Genomic DNA, 23,894 nt, shown 5'->3' on the forward strand with positions numbered 1-23,894 from the left:
GCACACAGTTGGAGCTTAATAAATACAGTGGATTGCATCCAATATACATACAGTGCACTGACTAAAAGGCAGGCTGGTGCAGGACTCGGCCGCACTAATCGTGGGAAGTCACCGCAGGCTCCACCAGCATCGCCCTTTGCGCTCTCCGGAAACAAGGCTCCGAGCAGTCAGAAGCTGACGTGCTTCAGCTTTCAAAATGGGAAAGCGGCGGTTCCCACAATCCCCGGCCGCGAATTTCTCGCCAGAGTTCAAAATGGCGGGGAGGGTGGGGCCTGTCCCACGGTGGGCGGCGCCGCAGCGTCCCCTCTCCAGCCGCAGCCCGCCTTGCCGCGTCGGCGGCGCCCCTCCTCCCGCCGAGCCTTTTCGAGGAATCGCCCGCGATTGGCCAATGTCCGGGGGGGCCGCGGCCCCGGCCCCGGCATCATCACTTCCTGTTGTGGGCAGGAGTTTCCTGTCGCTGCTTGGTAACAATGGGGGAGATAATGGCTGCCTGAGCAACGTTTCCCGAGCAGGCGCTGGGCTAGAGGCGGGTCTCCACCAGCGACTCATCGGAGGCGGGCTCGAGAGCGGCGACAAGGGAGGCGCGCAGGAGGCTCGGCGGCGGCGGCCTTACCGACCGAGTCGGATCCCGACCACGAAAAGCGAGTAAGTGGAGCCTTGGGGATCCTGAGAAATGGATGGAGAGCGAGAGGAAGGCAGCGGAGTCGTGGCCGCCGCTTTTTCTCAAGATGGCCCGAGTGGCCTGGCGTGGCGGAGGCCCGGCGCCGCTTCCGGACCCCGGGCGCGGGCTGCGGCGGGGGGCTCCGTGGCGTAGTCGCCGCTGCCATTTTCTCTGGGTGGACACTCGGCGGCCTTGCGAGGGGCCGGGGCCGGGGAGGTGCTGCCTGTCCGCGCCGCGCTCGCCGTGGCGGGCCCTCCGGAGCCCCACGGACTGGGGCAGGCAGTTCTCAAGTATTGGCCTCGGGCGTGAGAATCTTGAATCGCTTCAGGATTTTCTCTCCTCCGCGCTGTGGACACTTCCTTCGCCTCTCGCCGCCTCTTTAACCGGCGGGCTGAGCTTTGGGAGTCGGGGCAAGTCTGGCTGCTGGGAGTCGCTTGCTGGGAACTCTTGGGCCTTTGGATTTCCCAAGATTTGCAAAACCCCATTTTGAGCACTTCTGCAGGGCACTATCAATTAGGCGCCCCCTGGGGCCATGATGACATCTTCCCTGAGGATCTGAGGCAAATGTGCTTTACTCCCTGGCTCCAATAACCCTGGAATATCCTTTGCCAAATATCACTACAAGGGCCCCCCCAAAACTGAGGGGAAAGGCATGTGTGTGCTTGTCGTTTTTCCCTTGGAAAGGGTAGGAATTGGGCCAGATGATTTTCAAGTTAATTTCCGTTCCATCAGCCAACCCCCTCCCCCCCTCAAGAAAAAATGCCTAAGGGTCTCGGCTTCTGCGGGCGGTACCTGCCACGTACGCCATAGCTTTAGTAACTAGTATTAACCGGTTGGGCTTCTGCTTCCTGAACACTCAGTCCCTTTTTCCCTTATGCTGATTAATTTCAAGATGGAGGAGACAGCCACGTTCCTTCCCTAGACAGTTTCACCATACTTATTCCACAGGTTAGTCCGGGAATCTGAGGCCTAGCAGGCTTGTTATTTAGGTCATTCTTTCGTTTGGGGGCAAAGGGAAACATTTATATCGGGTTGTCACCCACCATTTCCAAAGCCCCACAACAATTTTTTGCTAGAAATAAGGAACCCAAATTTTCTGAATGAGAATTAACCGCAATATCTTTGGGTGATTGAAGGGAGGAAAAGAAATGAACGTACTACTATTAATCACTTCTTTGATTCTTCGTGATTCAACACAAACGAACTACTCTTATCATCCCAGCGAGTATATTATAGCCATCCAGGATAATTTGACAACAAGCAGGCACAATTATAGTCCCCCCCACCCAAAATCGGTTTTCTACATTGTAAAAAAAAAAGTACCCAGGAAGACCAGTCTTAACAGTTTTTAAAATATGATTTTGGGACCAACTTCTCTTACTGAAAAATGTTTCGTCCTGATGATCTTTCATACTTTTAGTTTCTGCCTTCGGCCTAGGCCACTCCTAGGACGACTTTACAGAGGTAACTATAATGTGCCAAATAAGTCCTCAAAAGTAACTATCAGAATCTGAAAATAATTACTTGTCTAATAAAGTAAGACCTATTTTAAGCAAGTTTATATTAAGGGGGTGGATTGGCAATCTTATATCTAACATATGAGATATCTGGTTCCTTCTGATCTGTCTCCCCAAGTATCTTAATACTAATACTGAATTATATTGGGTACTGGTGTGTGTGGGAGAGACAGACTAAATTACATAGGATGTGTATTTTTTTAAGATGTGTCTACTTCAAAGAAAACATCTTATAAGAGAGGAAGAATAATGGATTCTTTTTTTTTCTAGAAGAGTGAAGAAAACTAAAATCCAGTTTATTGTATTACAATACTATGTCATAATAGTCAGGTAATTTATTTTTTTGTTGTGTCTCCTGATGATTTGTGTATAGAATGCATGTTTTAAAATATTGTTTTGTGGGCCCTGTAATTGGATGGGTTTATTCGATATATGTTAGTTGGTTTTGGGCATACTTCATGATGAGAATGGGTATTTTGTACTGGTAATTCAAAGGATAGTGTTTCTGAATAGCTGGAATTGACCACCGCTTTATCTGTGAATTTTCCTCTTTTAAAATAATGTCTGAAGTTTACCAGGACTTGTGTAGAACAGAATGAACAAGATGGGTATAAATAAGTACTGTTTGTATGTTCATTGAATAGTTAAATAAAATATCAGTAGACTTTCTTACAGGAATATAATCTTATATTATTTCTGTGTTCTATTTTTTCCTTTAAGATCCCAAAAGTCATAATTGCTATATAATACTCTAATTGGTATTAACTCTTTTCATCATCAAGGTTAAAGTAACTCATAACGTATTGCCCTAGCCAGGATGCTTTTAAGAGGAAAAGGGACATTATTAATAATTATGATTGGACAGCAGGGACAAACAGGATTGTCCCAGGCAAACTGGTATGGGTAGGTAGTTAGCCTAAATCCACAACTAATTTGTATTGAATGCTCATGTGCTAGGTCCTGGGCTTCACATGCATGATTTTATAATCATCACAGCAAAGCTTCATGAGAATGTTAACTATTTTACAGAGGTAACAGTCTTTGGGAAGAGGTTATTAAGTAATTTGTCCTCAATTAAATACCTAATAAGTGGTAGAGCCCCCATTCTAACCCAGGTCTGTCTAATGCCTGAAGTCACTAAACTTTTATACCTCTAGACTGAACTGTTTATTTAGATCAGAAATGCAAAAAAAAATGAAAGGTTGTAATAAAAAAATCTATAGGTTATTAACCCTAAAAGGAATCCACTTTATGAAGCAGGTGAGACTGACTTAGCAATTACCCCCTCCTCTTTTTTCCTGTTTCAGCTATTACTATATAATTTGATAAACAATTTAAAATCAGCAATGGTTTTATGAAATGGATTAATTATGAAATGACATCTAGAGATATTAGGCTGGTTGGATATATTCTTTCAGGTTAGTGAATATATAGTGAGGCCTTAAGTAACACAGTAGGTCAAATGCTGCATCTGCATTCATGGAATTAGAATGTATATACTCTATTACTTTTTCCACAGCCCTAGTGGATTGGGAAACAAAGCAAATCACTGACCAGCCTCCTTGTCCCCTTGATTTACAAATTACAATAGGAAACAAATTACAGTGTGAAAAGTCCTGTCAAACTCAGACCAATGAGATGCTAGAATCTGGGCTACTGCCTTGGGCTGCGACATGTTTTTCTTTTGTTAGTCAAATTCCTTAACATTTCTGTGTAATACACAAAAAAGTAGCCAGTTTACATAATCCCTTGAGGTTTTGATAATCAATGTAAGAAAGCAATAGTACTTCTGTATTTGTTTTTCTCATCCTTGAATATGGAAGTTTCCCAGAAAGTCAAGCAGTTCATATTTCCTTTTTATCAAAAGAAATTTCTGTTAGAAAAATCTTGCCAATTTTGAGCAATTTGGGAATATGTTTATGAGCTTGGACTTTTGTTTCTTAAATACATATATTTGATATTTTGTTGTCAATTTTCTTGTATTTTAGTGCTCCAACCCAAGATTTTCATATCATTAGTCATAATAGCACCTATATGTTGAGACAAATAGCTGTAGACAGTGTGTGGTGTGTATATAGATTCGTGGACCTCTTGCAATAATTTCATGACTGCAGGTTGGGCTTTGGTTATAATGTTTGCGTGGTGATGAACTTTCTGTGGGGGGAATGAGATATTGTGTTCAGTGTTTGTACTCTTTTTCTGGAATTAAAAGGGGTCTCTTTCCTCTTGCTCTCCACTTGCCTGTAGGAAGAATGGAGTTAACACTTAGTTACAATTTTCATTTTTTTATTCAACAAAGTTACCATTAGTGTCAGTTACATCTAAGGTAACCATATAATTTATCCAAAATGGGTCCCTTTGGAGGCTGAAAGACGACCCGGACCCTACTGAGTAGTGTGGGACCACAGGTGTAGACTGCTGCTGTGCAGACTGGGGATGTGTAGTCACATTGTTGTCATTTCTATTTAGAAACACTGGTTCAGGAAGCACAGTTGTAAGCATGTTTGGTTCTGTAACAAAACTGATTTCCTGAAATAATATAACATTCATTTGTGTAGACAGTATTTTCTTTTTTGGTCAAGTGATTTTAATGTTTTTAAAATCCTCACCCAAAGATGTATTTTGATTGGTTTTTAGAGACAGAGGAAGGGAGAGAGAAAGAGAAACGTCGGTGGGTTGCCTCCTGTAAGCTCCCTGACCAGAAATTGAACCCACGGCCATTTGGTGTATCAGACGAGGCTCCCCAAGCAACTGAATCACCCAGCCAGGGCTGTTCAAGTGGTTTTAATTTTAAAAGTTGGCTTCACTCCTATTCAGAAAGTTATTTTTTGTTGTTAATCCTCACCTGAATATTTTTCTACTGATTTTTAGATAGAGTGGTGGGGAGGAACTTCAGTGTGAGAGAGACACATTGATTGTTTGCCTCCCTCCCACATGACCATGGCCAGGGATAAACTTGCAACCCAGGTGTGTGTCCTTGACTGGGAATCAAACTTGAGACCCTTTGGTCCTCAGGCCAATGCTCTAACCACGAAGCAAAACCAGCCCGGGCTCAAAAAGTTAATTTTTTACGGAAAACTCATATCCTCAAAAAATAGTACTTTATTTACCTATTATCACCAAAATTACTAGTAATCAGTGATTTTACATTAATAACCTTTTTATAAATACATGAACCTTCTGGGTTTGGAGTCATTTCTTCTTGGAAATAATGAGAAGCAAGTCAGAATTGAGTTTGTGAGGATAAGACCAAATTCTAATTTAGTGATGTAGCTCAATGAAATGGGTAATCAGACATTTAATTCTCTGTCTAAAGTACTTGAGTGAATTGAAATGTCATCATAATGGCTTCCTTTGAAAACTAACTTGATCCCATGAATTGGCAGCATTTGGCTTGGTCTCTGTCCTTTGATTTGTTGACTTTTGATCTTACTGTTTTAGAGGGTTGTAGTCAAAATTGTGAGCTGCAAATCAGACTTTTTTTGCAAAGAGAGTAGACACATGAAGGACAATTCTGCATCTTTTTGGTGGTTGTTATTCTTGTCCTTTTCAAGTGGTAGAAATAGAATAAAAGCGAGGCTAAGCTAACATTTGCCATACAAATATATTTTATAACTGCATGTTGCTGTAGTTTCGGCAGTGGTGGGGCCCTTGGTAGCATCCTCTGATAGCCCAATCTTGGAAAGAATCTACAAATTGTATGGGTGGTGAGAGGTATCATGCAGTAAATAAAGGCAGTGAAACATCAACCCTGCCCTGTTTTTAAAAGAGGTGTCTTTTCATGGGGATGAGACGGACAAACCTCAGAGAAAGGTGGGGGGGGGGGAGATAAACCAAAGAACTGATATGCTTATATGCATAACCATAGACAACAGAGTACTGTGAACATAGACATAGACAACAGTACTGTGAAGGAGGGACGGGAGCAGGGAGGAGGGTGTCAATTGGGGGGAAAAGGAGAAACATCTGTAACAAAAATAAATTCATAAAAAAAAGAAGAGTGCTTCATATTTATTTTCAAACAGATAAGATAGTCACTAAAAGGGAGATAGAAGTACGTGAGTGAAATGGCGGTGAGAGAAGCAGCTTCTTAGCTTATGTCCTAGTTTTACACGTGTTTCTTAAGCTTATTTTCTGTCTCGATACTGGAATGTGACCGTGGTTATGTCTTATTCATAGTCATGGATTCATAGAACTGGAAGGTACTTTATACATAGTTTAATCCAGTACTCTTAATGTAGATGGAGATCCTGAGACACAAGTGGTTAAGTGAATTGGCCAAATTCACATAACTAGTAACTAGTTAATGTTACAGCCCAGACAAGAACCCAGTATTTCGTGTGTGTGTGTGTGTGTGTGTGTGTGTGTGTGTGTGTTTTCCTTTTCACACAGCTGAATACCACCCTGCTACTCATGTAATAAAAAAAGCTATCCTGGTTGTTTTCAAACTTTCATTTGTCTGTTACAAATGCCATAAAATTTTCATTAGATACTCTATATATGAAGAATTCCCAACACTTTTGGTGACTACATATGTGATGGTGCATTATATCCTGACCAGCAGTTCTTTGTGACTTGATTTTTTTTTTAACTGCGTTATATTTTATTTTGGTGACGGTATTAATGAGCTAGCATTTTCTTTATTGACCAGAATAACATGCCATTAATTTATATCTACTCTGAAGTTCTTTTTTTAAATGTGTTTTTATTGATTTTTTACAGATAGAGGAAGGGGGAGAGAGAGAGAAACATCGATGTGAGAGAGATACATTGATTGGCTGCCTCCTGCGTGTCCCCCACTGGGGATCGAGCCCACAACCTGGGCATGTGCCCTGACTGGGAATCAAACAGGGACCTCTCAGTCCATGGGACGCCGCTCAATCCACTGAGCCAAACAGGCCAGTGTGTGAACATATGCAAAACGTGAAATATGCTCAATATACTTTAGTACTTTGCTGATATTAGGTTACCTTGATTCCTCCTTCCCTTTTTGTTTTGAAAAAGATGTTATTTCTTCCAGAATTAATAAATGTGGCTTCTTTTTAAATTGATACTCAAACAAGCATTTGAATTTTAGAATTCGGTTTTCTAAATTCTGTCGATTTGTTAACAGTACATTTGGTCCCTTAAGTCTTCTTAATTGGATACTATGATGCAGTATGTGCATTGAATATAATGTGTGTGCTTATTCGCACCAGGTCTCCGACCTGTTAGTACTGATCAAAATGTTTTAAGTGACTTTTCACCCTAACTTCATAGAAATTACATTTTTTAAACATTGGAGTAAATGAATTAGGAGAATTAAATACTTTTAGCAGTGGTCAGAAACATAGTAGTCTGCGTAATTTATATTAATATAATGACTGTAGGAGAAAATGGAGATCACTAACAATGCTTTGAAATTTTCAAGGTGAATAAATTCTGTTTTAAATTCTCTAATTACAGTTAATAAATCTCAGGTTTGGTTTTCTTGCTGGCTTTTTCTCCTCCGAATTAAATTTACCTGACACAGTCATACATTCATTGCGAGTAGTGTTTTAAATGACTAACTAAAATTTCTAGTTTGGCTGTTTGTTTCCGGGAATGGGTTCAGATATATTGGCACACAATATGCTAAGAGAGATAAGGTTAATAAGATATGCTATCTATCCAAGGGGCGACTGTATTTAAAACATATACTAAAAGTTGACTGATTTAAAAATAAGTCCTGCTGGGTTTATGTTGCTTATAAAGATGTTTTGTCATTTTGGAAATTTTTATACCAAGAGTGAACCTGGTATAAAAAGCTCGTACATAAGGAGGTTGAATACTTGAGACGTGTCTATTGAGATTGAAGAAATATATTTTAAAGTATATAGTCCTGGGATGTATTGGGAGGCAGTTGTCCATTTAGTAGAAAGTTGACTGAATATGGATCAGGAGACCTAGATTTAATTACTGGCTCTTTCCACTTACTAGCCACATGGCTTTTGGTAAATCACTTCCTCTCTCTGTTCTTCTGTTTCTTATCTGTAAAACAAAGGTAGTGAGATGTACGTCATAGGATTGTTGTGAAGATTAAATGAAAATATAGGTGAAGGGGCTCTGCAAATATAGAGTGGTGGGTATCGCCTAAAATTAGGGGGAGAGCTAAGTGATTTAAGAACATTTATATATTTTTCTCTTAAATTGTTCTATTGGTAAACTTTTCATAGAAATATTTAAGTTTAAAAGTGGCTGATGCTAATAGTATACTCAACCCCAAATTTCTAATTTATGCACATGAATATTATAACTGAGAGTAAGATAAGCAGATTTAAGTTTTCCTCTCTTTCATGATGGTAGAAGGAGCCCAGGGGTATGTGGGGATTCTTTTTTCCTCTTTCTGGAAATGTACCACAATCCGATTTTGCTAACATAATTCTTCATTAATATTTTCACAGCAAAATGGAAAGAGGTGTATTTGATCATTTGGACTGTGGTCTCCTGGCATCTTTGGCATGGCGCTTTAACCTTTTAACATTCTTTTAATATGTTTTTATTGATTTTTTAGAGGGGAGGGGGAGAAACATTGATGGGCTGCCTCTTGCATGCCCCCTACTGGGTATTGAGCCCACAACGCAGGCATGTGCCCTGACAGCGAATTGAACCGGTACCTCTCAGACCATGGGACGATGCTCAATCCACTGAGCCACACTGGCCAAGCAACCTTTTAACATTTTAATGTTCATTTTCACTTAACTAACATTATTGGCATTACATCTACTAGGGGCTGAACTTGTGGTTTAGATTTGTTACATTTTCCATTATATGCCACTTACGTGGTGAAGGAGCTGTTTAGAATTAGAGCAGGCTCATTGGGTGTGTGTAAGATTATTTTACAAGGTATTGGAGGGCATTGCTTATATTCAGGATTTCCTTTTTCCAAATGCACATGTGGCTACTGGACACTTGAAATGTCACTAGTATAACTAAAATTGAACTTTAAATTTTCTTTTATTTTACTAAAGTTAAGTAAAAAACTGAAGCAGAGTAAAAATTTTTTCATTAAACACAACTCTTTTGTTTTTTGTAGAATTGTATTTCACTTTAACCATCACTAATTTAGCATCCAGTTTGAGATGTGCTGTAAGTATAAAATATACACCAGATTTCAGAAACTTGGTATCAAAAAACTAGAATATAAAACACTTCACTAATTTTGCTATTGATAACATGTTGAAATGATGATTTCTTTATGCTGGGTAAATAAGCTATATTAATAAAATTAACATATCAACAATATAGAAGAAGTGCCATTTTGGTGGCACAGACAAGTGCTGTGTGCAGAGGTGAATGCAAGAGTTGCTGGGTGAGATAGTAATAATTTCTTAGGAGGGAGGTTTTCATGGAACATTGAAAGGTGAACGAAATGGGGAGAGCCTAAGAAAGGGCTGGGGGAACAGCATTAGTAGAAGTGTGATGGTAGTAAGGTGCTAGGTGTGTTGGAGGGTGGGGATGAGGCAACGTAAGTTAATTGGTTGGTCAAAGTGTCATTTCACTCATGAAATCTAATGAACAAAATGAACTAACAGGCAAACTAGAGACAGACTCATAGACAGGCTGATGGCTGTTGAGGGGTGGGAAGGGTGGAGGGATTGAGCAAAGAAGGAAAAAAGAACTCATGGACACAGACAGTATGTGATGATTGGTGGGGAGGAGGTTGTGGTGGGGATACCTGGTGATGGAAGGTGACTTGACTTGGGTGGTAAACACAATACAGTGTACAAATGATGTGTTGTGGAATTGTGCACCTGAAACCTGTATAATTTTGTTAGCCAGTGTCATCCCAGTAAATTCAATAAAAAGGGAAAAAAAGAAATATGACCTGTAAGCCCAGAATAGAAAAGCAAGAGACATCCATTCTTAATGACATTTTAGTCCAAAGTGTCTTTTGAAATCAGTCTGTTCAAACTCCCTAATAAGGAATGTCCTCTTTAATATAAAGCCTCTGCTTGAATATTTCCAGATATGGATGGTTTGCTTGCTTCAAGAGGCTGGTTTCATCTCCACTTTGGAACAATTTTACTTGTTAAGCTATTTTGTATTAAAAAAAATTAATTATACGCTTCCACATTTCTTCAACTATTGGCTCTAGTTTGACCCTATGGTTTTGCTCTCTTTCATGTTATGATCATGCCCATTTTTGTCTTGTCTTCACGCTAGACATGTCCAGGTTATTCCACCATTGTTTATGTGGTGTTCCCTGGCTTCTCACCGTCTTGGTTACTCTAGCTACTTTCTTCCGTTTGTCCATGTTCTTTCGGAGGTATTTAATAAAATGTTTTGAGTAGTCCACATATAGTGTGAACAGAAGGTTGCAGTGGGACGGTTGCCTATTTTTATTGAACACTGGTCTGTGAAAGCAGTGTAGGACTACGTTAGGTTTCATTAGGCAGGCAGGTCCAACAGGCTTTTTCTTTAGCTTTTGTTAACTAAAAATGTCAAGTTGTCTTCATGTGCACTGCTAAGACAGGTTTTCCCCCTAGTCTGTGGTACTCTTACTATGGTTTATTTTACTTATGTAACTTAGTAAAATGTCCAAGGTAACATTGCTCCATAATCTGTGAGGGCGGTATTCCATAATGTGAATCTCTTAAACTGTTTGTCCTTGAGGTCCTTGCTACTCAAATTGATTCTAGGATTAGCAGTGTTAGCATCACTTAGAGGCTTATTTAAAATGCAGGTTCTAAGTTCCACTCCCAACCTACTGAGTTAGAATCTTCATTTTAAAAGATTTCTAGGTGATTCAGTTGGTTTGCTGAAGTTCGAGAAGCACTGCTCCAGCCCACATTTCTCCATGCAGATAGCAGGACAAACCTTCTCAGTCCCTGTACAGAAACCGAATCAGACTAGTCAGCAGTATTATGTTGATGTCCCTATCAAAGAGGTTCTCAACCCTGACTGCACAGAATTACCTGCGACATTTTTAAAATATTGCTGTCTGGTCAGCCCCAGAGAAAGTTCCTCGGGTGATTCTCCTGCAAACCAAGGTTGAGACCAGTCCCTTTGTAAACCAAATGAGCTTAATTTGAAACTGATCTCCACTTCTGGTGAATATATATTCTTTTTGTGTTGGCAATATATCTGACAGTATATTGCATAATTTTCCCTTGTGTTTATTGTCAGATTTTGCTATGCTATAGTTTATAGGCTTCACTTTCTTTGAAGATTAGATCATTTTTAAATCTAGTGTTTTAGTATCTCTTCTGTTCTCTTATTTCTCAAGGATTACCATTAGAAGTTTTGCCATTTGGGCTCTTGATGCTCTCTTTGAAAAGTTTGTTTTTTGTACTGTTTCCAGTTGGAGGATGATTTTTCTTATTCCATAAAATAGAAACGAAATAGAAGTTGAGTGCCTCCTTACTTCTTGTTACTATACCTACCAACTCCCCCACATACTCAGTAGAAAACCAGTTTCTTTCTTGTTTTAGATACTGGTTTTCAAAGTCATTTAAAAAAATCTGTCCCATATATTTTTAAAAATTAGCTGTTTGCTATCACCAATACCAAATTGTATGACTTAGCTACACATGGAAAAGTGTGGTTTCCTTTTTTTTTTATTGCCTGGTCCTTGTAATTTTTATGATTGTTTTATTTAAGCAGTTGGTTTCCAGTCTCCTTAAAGTTTTTTTTGTCCGGCCGGTGTGGCTCAGTGGTTGAGCATCGACCATGCACCAGGAGGTCACCGGTTCGATTCCTGGTCGGGACACATGCCCAGGTTTGGGCCTGATCCCCAGTGAGGGTAATGTGGGGGTCGCCAATCGATGTTCTCTCTCCTATTGACATTTCTATCTCTCCCTCTCAAATCAATAAAGGAAAAAAATTTTTTTAAGTCTTTAAATTACTATTCAGACTTTTCTATAGTTTAGTCATACCAAAATTAAGGATTCTTAGTTAGGAGAATAGAAAGCTTTTTCCAAAAATATTAAGGTTACCGTTGCCTACTCCTTCCTTGATGTGTTCACCTTATTTGTTTAAACAATGGTGAGATAGTTCAAAGAATAATGAACTAAGGAAAACAATGGAGATCTAGATGTCTGGACTGAAATTTGTTGAGGTTCAGCAGACAGTTAGAGAGGCTTTTTTATTTTTTATATCTGAAAGGAGGCTTGTTGTCATTTTTCTCTTTAGTATTGACTTGTGAACATCCAGGTACTTCATGTGTTGTGTGTGGGATTAAATCCTAGTACCAGTATAGATTACTACCTCTTTTCCACAAATCAGATTATCATATGTTCATGGAGTTAACTTTTATTTTGTCAGTGTGAATTTAAGATCAATCTGAAGTTGGACGAGAAAAAGGTAGAGAGTTAATTTTTGTTTGGAGTCTTCTCTTATTTTAGAGTGTGTACTACCAGTTAATTGAGAGTGTGGAAATCTGCCAATATATAGTAGGGGTTGTCAGACTTTTTCTGTAAAAGGCCAGATAGTAGTTTTTTTTTTTTTTTGCTTTGCTGATCAAAAAGTAAAATTGAACATATTACAGTTATTTATATAAAGACAGAGAAGCCAAATTGCCACAAAGTTTTTTCTTGATAAAACTCAAAATGTAAATAAAATAAAATAAAATTCAATTTTAATGCTGAGTTTATAGTAGAAATAAATGTTAGTAAAGATGTTTCATATTACTCCCCCCCCCCCAGATAAGTCAGATTTTAGGAAACAGAATGGTATACAGAATTCTGAAAAATTATTATTCTAATCAACAAAAGCAATAGTTCATACCTTTTCCAGAGGCAACTTAGAAATACATGAACAGGATTAGACATCCTTGATTTTTAAGAGCAATATAAATGCTGCTGAATTCCAAGGGGGAGATGGGCAGATGTATGAGTTACACACCCAGTCACATGCATCAAAAATTAGAATGACGAAGAACTGGATCCCAGCAAGGATTTCAAACATGTACAGTCCTGCCTTTGTGAAGGGTTCCTCATTAAAAAATTAAAAAGAATCTCTCTAAGAACACAGATGCCAGTAAGAAGGAAGAATATTGAATCAACTCTAGGAATTGTATAGAGGTTTTATAGCTTGTGAACTTTTGAGGAAATATTTAATTACATTTGTTAAAAGAATTTTATTGAAGTGTAATTAATATACCAAAATATTGCATGTTTAATGCCTTCAATTTGATGCATTTGGACATAAGCAAACACGTGTGATGCTATCACCACAATCAAGGTAATAAACCTATTCATCACCTCCAAAAAAAATTACAAACTCAAAAATGTAATAATTTGTACAATGTTTTGTAATAATAGATCTACTACTGAGAAAAATGGCATTTGGGGGGGATAACATTTTACTTAATTGGGGCTAAACATATTCCTTATCAAAACCATTTGCAGATATCCTCTGGTGCTACTGACTTAAAATGAAGTTTTCTGTATTATTTGAAAGTGTCCTTTCACATATATAGGTATTGCTATCTGATCAGTACACAAGCATATAATTTTAATGAAGCATATTCATCCCTTAGAAGGCATTTATAGAATTCTGTTAAATTCTCTTGGTATTTCCCTTTTAGCATATCATTACACTTCAGGGTTATCACTTTCCCTTGAAGGTAGGTTGGAAACTCCTCAGTTGCACAGTTAAATGGATTTTGAAATAAGGAAATTTTCTTTTTACTTGCACTAAGATCCAAAAAAGTGCTTCTGGAACTGTAGTTTGTGCTCAGAAAATATCTCTACTACAAGTCTGTATGGGAGTGCAGCTCTTGTTTCCTTGGTAGCACAAGGAAGTGCATGAAGCAGCTTGACTTGTGATTCCAGTGTTAGTTGTTGTTGACTTACTGCAGGATAAGTTTACATGTAAGCACTGTTTTGCTTTGCAGTTTTAGGTTTGAATTCATTAAAAAACATGAATCCTGTAGCAAAAGCTATATTCCCAAGCTCTTGTTTTGTAATGGTAATTGAGGATGGTTTTTACTGGGGGAACATTTCAACCTTGGACCTGGGAACAACAAATTACAATAAAACTTTACCGAGCACGTGGTAGAGCAAGTCAAGATATTCGGTTTCTATTTCTGACAAAAATTTACAGAACTGATGATGGTTAAGTCAACAAAATGAAGTTCACCATTGACACTGCTGGTTCAATAAGATGATGGATTTAAATATTTTCTGCAAACTCCCTGCTGATGAATAAGCATAGACTTTAAACACCTTACATTTTCACAAGGTTTGTAAATTTGTCCAACTAGGTCCTTTTCTGTTTTACACATTTTTACCCTTTTCAGTTGTAATTCATCAGTTGTGCTGAATTAGTCTTTTCTCAGCTTTGAAAACATTATCACCTGTAGCGGTTCCATGCAGATTTTTAGAGGCTACTTCTATAGTTCAAACTCCTTGAATAATCAGCACTTGACTCCTTAAATAAACAGTGAATAGCGTCACTTATATTTGTGGATTTACTATGAGCCAAGGAAAACCACTCAAAATCATTTGCTGCCCTGTTTTTCAATTGCTTATTGATGTATCCCAGTATCCTCAAGTTTCTGACTAACAGTACTCACTAAAAATTATCTTAAACAAGTTTATTTTCTCTGGACACATTTGTTGAGCTTCTGCAATCTAACGCAGTTGAACTCACTATCAGTAAATTATTTTCCTTACTTAGCCAGCAAATGGGCCACTTGAAACTTACTTTGGTTGAAGCCTCGTATTTTTTTTCTTTTTCTTAAATTTTTTATCCTCACCCAAGGACATTTTAGACAGATTGGGGGAGGGGAGAGAGAGAGAAACATCGATGTGAGAGAGACACACCGACTGGTTACCTCCTGCACGACTCTGACCAGGGCCAGGGATGGGGACGAACTGCAACCAGGTACTGCCCCGGCCAGAATGGAACTCATTGGTCCACAGGCTGACGCTCTAACCACTGAGAAAAATCAGTCAGGGCTGAAGCCTCATTTGTTTGTTTTGGTTTTGGTTTTGGTTTTGGTTGTTTTATCCTCACCTGAGGACATTTTTGTATTTATCTTCAGATAGAGGGGGAAGGAGAGAGGGAGGAAGAAAGAGAGAGAAACATCGACTGGCCACCACCCACACGACCCCAAGTGGGGCTGGGGACAAACTGCAACCACATGCCCCTAGCGGGAACCAAACCCAGGTCTCTCTGGTCCGCAGCCCGACACTCTAACTGCTGAGCCAAGCCGGCCAGGACCTGAAGCCCCATTGTTTTTTTTAATTAATTTATTTATTTTTGTTCTAGATGTTTCTACTTTTTCCCCCACTGATTCCCCCTCCCCCCCCCTCCCCGCCCTCTCCCCAGCTTTGTTGTCCATGTCCATTATTCATGCATACATGCATATAAGTTCTGTGGTTTATCTCTCCCCCACCACCCCCTCTTCTGGGGATTGTCAGTCTGTATGTACTGACACTTCCACGTCTCTGGGACTACCCCATTCCTCAGACTGTTATGTTAATTATATTCCACAAATAAGTGAGATCATATGATACTTGTCTTTCTCTGTTTGGCTTGTTTCGCTTAGGATGATACTTTCCAGGTCCCTCCATGTCGTCTCAAAGGATAAGAGATCTTTCTTTTTTACAGCTGCATAATACTCTATTGTGTATATGTACCACAGCTTTTTTATACATTCATCTACTGAAGGACATTTGGGCTGTTTCCAGATCTTAGCTATTGTAAATAGTGTTGCTAAAAACGTGGGGGTACATATATTCTTTCTGATTGGTGTTTCAGGTGAAGCCTCGTTTTTTTATTTTTGTGAAGAAATATTTTGTGATTAGATATTTCATTTTAACTTTTCTAATTTTTTACACTGTAGCTTTCCTGTGAACTAGGAATATTGTGATGAGTGTTTAATCTGCTAATATCAATACATGTTTTATTACTTTTGCAGTTATGATGCTGTTGCGTAATAAGCACAATCGTTACCATCTAATCTGATGACCGAATAATCCACACTCCTCTGGATTATACAATGTGTGACATTCAGAGTCCATCTTGATTTGATGTAATGAGTATGTACCTGTAGAAATGTCACAGTATGGTGATGTACATGGCACTTGAAATGCTATCAAGTTATAATCGTATCACTGCAACTCACAGTGCACAGATCACCATTGCAAAGCAGTGAGAGTGCCACTTAGTCTCTGTCACAACTGTTCAACTCTGTCATTATAGCATAAAAGCCATAGACAATATGTAAACAAATGTGTATGACTATTCCAATCAAATGATGAACACTGAAATCTGAATTTCACAGAATTTTCACCCATTACAAAAACTTCTCTCCTTTAAAATGAACATTTAAACGTGTAAAAACCATTCTTGGTCCTCAACAAGAAAAAATAGGCACCAGGGCTTAATTTGGCCCATGGGCCATAGTTAGCCAGCTCCTGACCTAGTCTTTTCCTAGTATAACAGGACTTTGGGGGAGTTTTCTGTTATGAAATTTTATTCATATGAGATCTTAAAATCGACATCTTGACCTGCATTCTGGATTTTCACATAATTGAAACTGTTTTATAGAATGCATACATGCTGACTTCTGTTTTCAAGATTGGTCTCCTTTCTTCTTTTAGGTAATTTTCCACTTGTACATCAAGATGGAAAGCTCAGATTCTAACGATAAAGGAAGTGGTGATCAGTCTGCAGCACAGCGCAGAAGTCAGATGGACCGATTGGATCGGGAAGAAGCTTTCTATCAATTTGTAAATAACCTGAGTGAAGAAGATTATAGGCTTATGAGGGATAACAATTTGCTAGGCACCCCAGGTATGCTGCAATATGTACTTTAAGAATTTATATATGTAATTTGTTGGTCTTTTAAAAATAGCCTGTTTTGAAAATCAGTTTCTTTAGCCATTTATGAAGTGTGATTTTAATGCAAGGTATATAGAATGACATTTACTGCTGTATTTATTACTTAACTCTGTTCACTCTTATTTGGAATTATGCTATATCATGTTTTTAGTTATGAACTTATTGTAAGCTGATTTGAAAAGAATGGAGCTGAACCTTTTTTTTTTTTTTTTTCTTATTTAACTTACCAGACATGAGTCTTAAGTGTGGAAGAGCTAATGAGAACTTTAGTTCCTAGGACAGACTTACTCTGTCTTGTCATCTCTGATTTCTGAATATGTCCCAATCAGTCCTCCAGAGCTAGCCCTGGGTAAAATGTTCAGTTATTCAGAACTTTGTGCTTGGTTATTCTTCTGCCCAATTAGGTCCCATTTGATCCTAGTTAAAATTCATTATCTCCCAATGTCCTTATTTCTATTTAATACCAGTTGTTCAGTGATTCCTTGCATTTTAAAAGGTCAGGTGTTAGTTAATGAAAGGAAGTGCATTTTGAACCATCAGTACCGCATTTCAATCCGAATATTTAAGTTGACCTTCTGACTCTCATTTATTGGTATGTCAGTCTCTCACTCAGTCTTGGTTTAAAATACAGGTAGTAATATCTACCTCCCAGAGTTGCAGACTTAAAGAATGAGGTATTATATGCAAAAGCATATAGTAAACTAAAAAAATTTTGTACGAGTATAAATTGTAATGTCATGCTCCCAAAGAAATGAATTTTACCCAGGTTCCCTACTCATTGCTTTTCATCTCAGATGAGTAAGTCATTGATTTTTATTTATAATTTGGCAAACATTTTAAAACTATTTTCAGGTGAAAGTACTGAGGAAGAGTTGCTGAGAAGATTACAACAAATTAAAGAGGGCCCACCACCACAAAACTCAGATGAAAATAGAGGTATATTTTGCTTTGCAGGGGGTGGGTAGAGGATGGAGTGGATAAAGAACTTTTTAACAGTAAATGTCAGCCAAAGATTTTCCAGAAAAGGCATAAATTAATTTGGTGTTAAATAACTGCTCCTAAAAAGAACAATGGCATTTTCTTGATATTTTTTTAAAATGTGAATTTGTTTTTTTGGGTTTTTTTTCCCCTTCTTCACCTTTGGGTTGTTTGTGTTCATTGGAACATAGTAAGAAATGGCCTATTTAAATGTATTTTTTTTTTCCTTAATTTTCCACATCTGTTGAAATTTCCTTCTACCTACTGAATTATTCCTTTTTTAAATTTTTTATGAACATGTGGGTTTCTCACCAGCAGAAAGAAATGCTGTATCCTCTAACCTAGTGTTTCTCAACAGGGTATAATTTTGCCCCTTATGGGACACTAGAAATGCCTGGAGAGATTTTTGTTTGTCAATACTGGGTATTTGTTGCTGGCATCAGCGGTGGAGGCCAGGGATACAGTTAAACATCCTAGCATCCTGATGTTTCTCTCCCTATGTGAAGTAGAGAATTTCACTATCTAACCTAAGAAACTATAATAACAGTCTGGTCTTGAATGTGCCATTATATGTACTGTGCTAGGTTCAGACTATTCATTTGGTCTGATCTCCAATTTCATGTTAACTTAAAATCTTGGTAATATGAAGAAGTACTCAAATACTTTCAAACCTATAAACCTTATTTATATTATATTTTTGCAATGGCTATTATAGCAGTCTTGTATTTAAAATTTTTTTTTCTTGATTTTATATAGAAAGGAAGGGAGAGGGAGCGAGAGATAGAGACATCGATGAGAGAGAACATTGATTGGCCACCTCCTGCATACCCACCACTGGGGATGGGGCCCACAACCTGGGCATGTGCCCTGACCGGGAATTGAACTGGCGACCTCTTGGTGTATGGGTCAGCGCTCATCCACTGAGCCACACTGGCCGGGCGCAGTCTTGTATTTTTAAACGTCCTATATTATCAAAGGCACTTAAGTCAACAGCCTAGAAGAAATGTTACAAATTAATGAAAATTTGACAGAAATGTAATTTCAACTAAAATACTAGCCCTATACCTTAACTGGTGTTTACCTTGTTTGATACCAAGAGTGTTTTGAAAATGAACTGAAAAATATTGTCTTCTGACAATCCACAGTTGTATACTAGGCTCTGTATGTAATGAATTATTGAAATAGACTTCTTCCAGATTCCCGTTAAGAAAATTCTCTAAATTTTTCTTGGATTAGCTTGCTCTTTTGAAATCAAATGGACATTTTCCTGCCTTTACTTGCAAGTCTATGTAAAATAGTTAACAAAAATCTGTAAATGTGAAATCTTTTCAGAATCTTTTTCCCCCCTAATACAAAGTTTCTGAGTACTGTTATATGATTGTGCTAATTTTAGTCGTTCTTTTTTCTTTTTTCCCTCTTTTACAAACAGGTGGAGAATCTTCAGATGATGTGTCTAATGGTGACTCTATAATAGACTGGCTTAACTCTGTCAGACAAACTGGAAATACAACAAGAAGCGGACAGAGAGGAAACCAATCTTGGAGAGCAGTGAGCCGGACTAATCCAAACAGTGGTGATTTTAGATTCAGTCTAGAGATCAATGTTAACCGTAATAATGGGAGTCAGAATCCAGAGAATGAAAATGAGCCATCTGCAAGACGTTCTACTGGAGAAAACATGGATAACAACAGCCAAAGGCAAGTGGAAAATCCACGATCTGAATCAACATCTGCAGGGCCATCCAGATCAGAACGAAATTCAACTGAAGCGTTAACGGGAGAAGGCCCACCTACTAGGGGTCAGAGAAGGGCAAGGAGCAGGAGCCCAGACCACCGGAGAACCCGAGCAAGAGCTGAAAGAAGTAGGTCACCTCTGCATCCAATGAGTGAAATTCCACGAAGATCTCATCATAGTATTTCATCTCAGACTTTTGAGCATCCTTTGGTAAATGAGACTGAGGGAAGTTCTAGAACCCGGCACCATGTGACACTGAGACAGCAAATAAGTGGACCTGACCTGCTAAGTAGAGGTCTTTTTGCAGCTTCTGGAATAAGAAATGCCTCACAAGGAGCAGGTTCTGCAGACACAACTGGTAATGGCGAATCTACAGGATCAGGACAGAGGCCTCCAACCATAGTTCTAGATCTTCAAGTGAGAAGAGTCCGTCCTGGAGAGTATCGGCAGAGAGATAGCATAGCTAGCAGAACTCGGTCAAGGTCTCAGACACCAAACAACACTGTCACTTATGAAAGTGAACGAGGAGGTTTTAGGCGTACATTTTCACGTTCTGAGCGGGCAGGTGTGAGAACCTATGTCAGTACCATCAGAATTCCAATTCGTAGAATCTTAAATACTGGTTTAAGTGAGACTACATCTGTTGCAATTCAAACCATGTTAAGGCAAATAATGACAGGTTTTGGTGAATTAAGCTACTTTATGTACAGTGATAGTGATTCAGAGCCTAGTGGCTCAGTCTCAAGTCAAAATGTGGAAAGGGCAGAGTCACGGAATGGAAGAGGGGGTTCTGGTGGTGGTAGCAGTTCTGGTTCCAGTTCGAGTTCAAGTTCTAGTTCCATTTCCAGTGGTGAAAGTTCAGAGACTAGCTCAGAGGTGTTTGAAGGCAGTAATGAAGGAAGCTCATCATCAGGCTCAGGTGCCAGGCGAGAGGTTCGACACAGGGCCCCAGTAACGTTTGATGAAAGTGGCTCTTTGCCCTTCCTTAGCCTGGCTCAGTTTTTCCTCTTAAATGAGGATGATGATGATCAACCTAGAGGACTCACCAAAGAACAGATTGACAACTTGGCAATGAGAAGTTTTGGTGAAAATGATGCATTAAAAACCTGTAGTGTTTGCATTACAGAATATACAGAAGGCAACAAACTTCGTAAACTACCTTGTTCCCATGAGTACCATGTCCACTGCATCGACCGCTGGTTATCTGAAAATTCTACTTGTCCTATTTGTCGTAGGGCAGTCTTGGCTTCCGGTAACAGAGAAAGCGTTGTGTAATTGAGGTCTGAGCTCCCGGCTGTGTACCTGGTATAGTGATGGGCAAACAGGAATCACTTGCTTTATGTCCACTTTTTGAGTGGTGCTTAAATGTAAAGTTGCAACCTGAATTGAGTCATTGCTTTCTGAATGAATCATTGTCCTTTCTCCAATTTCTGTTCCAGAATAAAAGGAAATATTTAAAAAGCAATGTTTTAGGACATAAAATCTAATTTCAGTATTAGTAATTGATATTACTAATGATTTATTATATATGTTTATCAGTTTCTCCTTTGTTACCTTAAAAGATCTGCCTTAGCAGTGGCTCTTATTTGTTTCATGTTGATCTTTAGAGTTTCCCATGCCATAGGAGAGAGGGGCTAAGGAAATGATCAGTTTAGACTAAGTTACAGTACATGTTTTATAAGTGATTGCTTAAAGCTATACCATTTCCAGTTATTAGTTGGCACAAATTCAGCTACATGCTGAATATCATTTGTTCACCTTTCAGACAAGGTGATATTGGACATGTCAGTGTAAATAACACTAAGGCTAGATCTTCTAAGTGTATGACTGTCTCCTAAGCCCATCACTGTGGCACACTGTAGAGTGAGCTTATAGTTTAATTGAGATATTTATCTTGTGGAAATATTAAAAAAGCCTATGCTTGTGTAAGTGAAAAAAATCACATTCATTTGTTTAAAAATGTAAAGCTATTTTGTAGAGGCTCAGTACTTTTCCAATGCACTGTTGTAATAATGCATTAAAAATTGTAAAGTACCATGCATAGAAATGAAAAAACTGCTTTTCGTGAGCCAACATAGTAAAAAACAAAAACACACACCAAACAAAGTACAAAGCTCCTTTTGTAAGTGTGTACATGTCAAGAGCAGAACATATCTATAATATTTAATGTATGTGAACAGCTACTGTGACATGCAAAGGAAAGGTCAGAGTGCAGAATTGAACTGCGTTGAAGACCAATGGAAATTGTGTATTTTAACTTGGATTTAGGCAGGCAATGAAAGACAGGAGGAGAAAACTACTCTGGAAGAATGTAAACTTTTCATGAAGACAGTAATCATACTGGATTCATATGATGAGATCTTTGACACAGTATTCTACTTGAGCTCATGAAGTAGATGAACAAATTAGGCAGAGCTTTGGTTTAAGAAAACAAGCCACTACCACCTAGCACAATTTACATTGTTGTTTTTACAAGTCTGCTACTCAAAAAGAAGAAGAAGAAAGTGGAAGAAGGAGACCATAAATCATTTTTAGCATAAGAATTGGTACAGATGTTGTTTTTGAGATTTGTCATTTAAGGTACCAGTGCACACTTGTTAATATTTCATTACTATCTCTAACACAGACTTAACATTTCACATTTAAAGACCAGTTGAATAATTAGTTGAGAGATTTTTATTTTTTGTTGACAGTGAGTCCTGTTGGGTTATTTGAAATGCAAATTTCAATTGTGCTGCCCATATCTGAAGATGAGACCGCTGACTTATGATCCATGGGACATGCACTTGATGCTATTTCCTTAATAGTGACAATAGGTTTGTGAAGAACCTCAGTACTCTTGCCGAAATTTTCTTTTGAGGCTGGTTGGGGTTAGGATTAGTCTGACTGTGGAAGACTGTGTTTGTTTTTCTGGGAAAACCTAATGGGCCTTTAATAAAGTGAGCTGACTACCCAGGCATAATCAGATGCTCAACAAAATAAATAAGACTGCTTTAAGGAACTATCTGTTTACCTTAACTGCTATAAATTTAGCTGTAAAGATTATTTCAATGCTCATACTTTCATGTTTTCCTCTCGCTTTCAATCCTACCTAAGAATCAAGGAATTAACTTGTAAATATGGTAGTTGTTTGCTAAGGATATGTACTGCTCTTGCAAGGAAATAATGTTCAAACAAAGCTTCACTTATTTTTTTTAATATAAACAGAAATCACTGTTTATGGCGCTTATATAATACATTTTATCTTTTTAAAAAATTGTCCATGTAAAAGTCAGGATTCCTTTATATTTGTGAGCCTCCTTGTCGCCTTTCCTAAGGGTGTGTAATCGATGGTTTTCAGATCTGCAGGGTAGTCCCGATTGGCTAAAAACAAACCCATTTTCCTCTTGGTATACGATGTCCCATTACTATAGGCGTGTTCATTTTCTAGTTTAAAAACAGCTGCAGCTCATTTTAAGCATAAAAGTTAACAGTTATCTCCCTAACCTCCCAAGATATATTACCCATTTGTGAAGTATTAAAGTAAGAAGTAACTCGTGCAGAATTCTGGTTATGAAGATAGATATTGAACCTATTCATAAACACTGGAAATAGAATTTTAAGTTTTTAGCCCTCAGTAGAATGCACATATGGGGCATGTGCATGTGGACACCTTTTTCAATAGCACTCAATTATTTCCATTGGATTGTATAGAATGAATACAAAATTTTAGTGGAATTTACTTTTTTTTTTTTCGTGCAAAGTCCATGACTAATATGTAGTTACTAGTGGACATTGAAGACAGGTCATTTGTAAGTGTCAGATGTACAATGGAGAAGAAAGATCTTTTTTCCCCACCAACATCTAAACACTTATTCCCTTGAGGGAGCATTTTCTTACAAAACACTTTACATTTCATTTTGTATCTTTGCACTTTTTCTTAATTAAAGAAAGGTTCTGTCCTGGAACTTAATGCAATAATAGGAACAAGAAAAAAAAACAATGTTGGGAGTTTACAGTGTTCAAAGCATAGGGGAAAGTACTAAAAACCGAATTTCCTTGACTATTTCAGGTATTTTTTTAAAAAGCCACTTAGTAATCTGAGACATTTAAGGTGTTCCATTGTTTAACTCCAAGCAGCTGACAAGGTTGCGATTTATTACTACTAAAGACAAAATTGAGTAAGTTAAGTTTCAAGTTTGCAGACTTTG

The 23,894-nt window shown here is 38.3% G+C and overlaps 1 protein-coding gene across 3 annotated transcripts; it reads left to right on the plus strand.

Annotated features, from left to right (window-relative positions):
• The first annotated feature begins 489 nt into the window (after positions 1 to 489).
• On the plus strand, positions 490 to 23,438 carry RLIM (ring finger protein, LIM domain interacting). Of its 3 annotated transcripts, none has more exons than XM_036270974.1 (4): positions 490 to 645; positions 16,752 to 16,944; positions 17,845 to 17,928; positions 19,400 to 23,438. In XM_036270974.1, the coding sequence occupies exons 2-4, from the start codon at positions 16,776 to 16,778 to the stop codon at positions 20,977 to 20,979; spliced, it is 1,833 nt and encodes a 610-aa protein (XP_036126867.1). In that variant the 5' UTR covers positions 490 to 645; positions 16,752 to 16,775; the 3' UTR covers positions 20,980 to 23,438. The 3 variants fall into 3 exon arrangements, with proteins under 3 accessions (XP_036126867.1, XP_036126868.1, XP_036126870.1); XM_036270975.1 differs by lacking the exon at positions 490 to 645 and adding an exon at positions 2,469 to 2,508; XM_036270977.1 differs by lacking the exon at positions 490 to 645 and adding an exon at positions 16,096 to 16,187.
• Positions 23,439 to 23,894: the final 456 nt, after the last annotated feature.

This window comes from Molossus molossus, unplaced genomic scaffold (genome assembly GCF_014108415.1).
Source record: "Molossus molossus isolate mMolMol1 unplaced genomic scaffold, mMolMol1.p scaffold_m16_p_2, whole genome shotgun sequence".
In the NCBI taxonomy this organism is placed as follows: Eukaryota; Metazoa; Chordata; class Mammalia; order Chiroptera; family Molossidae; genus Molossus; species Molossus molossus.

What these genes read in the sequence shown, in the direction of transcription:
- RLIM (XM_036270974.1), top strand. Translation starts at nt 16,776, where the DNA reads ATGGAAAGCTCAGATTCTAACGATAAAGGAAGTGGTGATCAGTCTGCA. An exon ending in CAATTTGCTAGGCACCCCAG is followed by an intron (nt 16,945 to 17,844) that starts GTATGCTGCAAT and finishes AACTATTTTCAG; the next exon opens with GTGAAAGTACTGAGGAAGAG. An exon ending in AAACTCAGATGAAAATAGAG is followed by an intron (nt 17,929 to 19,399) that starts GTATATTTTGCT and finishes TTTTACAAACAG; the next exon opens with GTGGAGAATCTTCAGATGAT.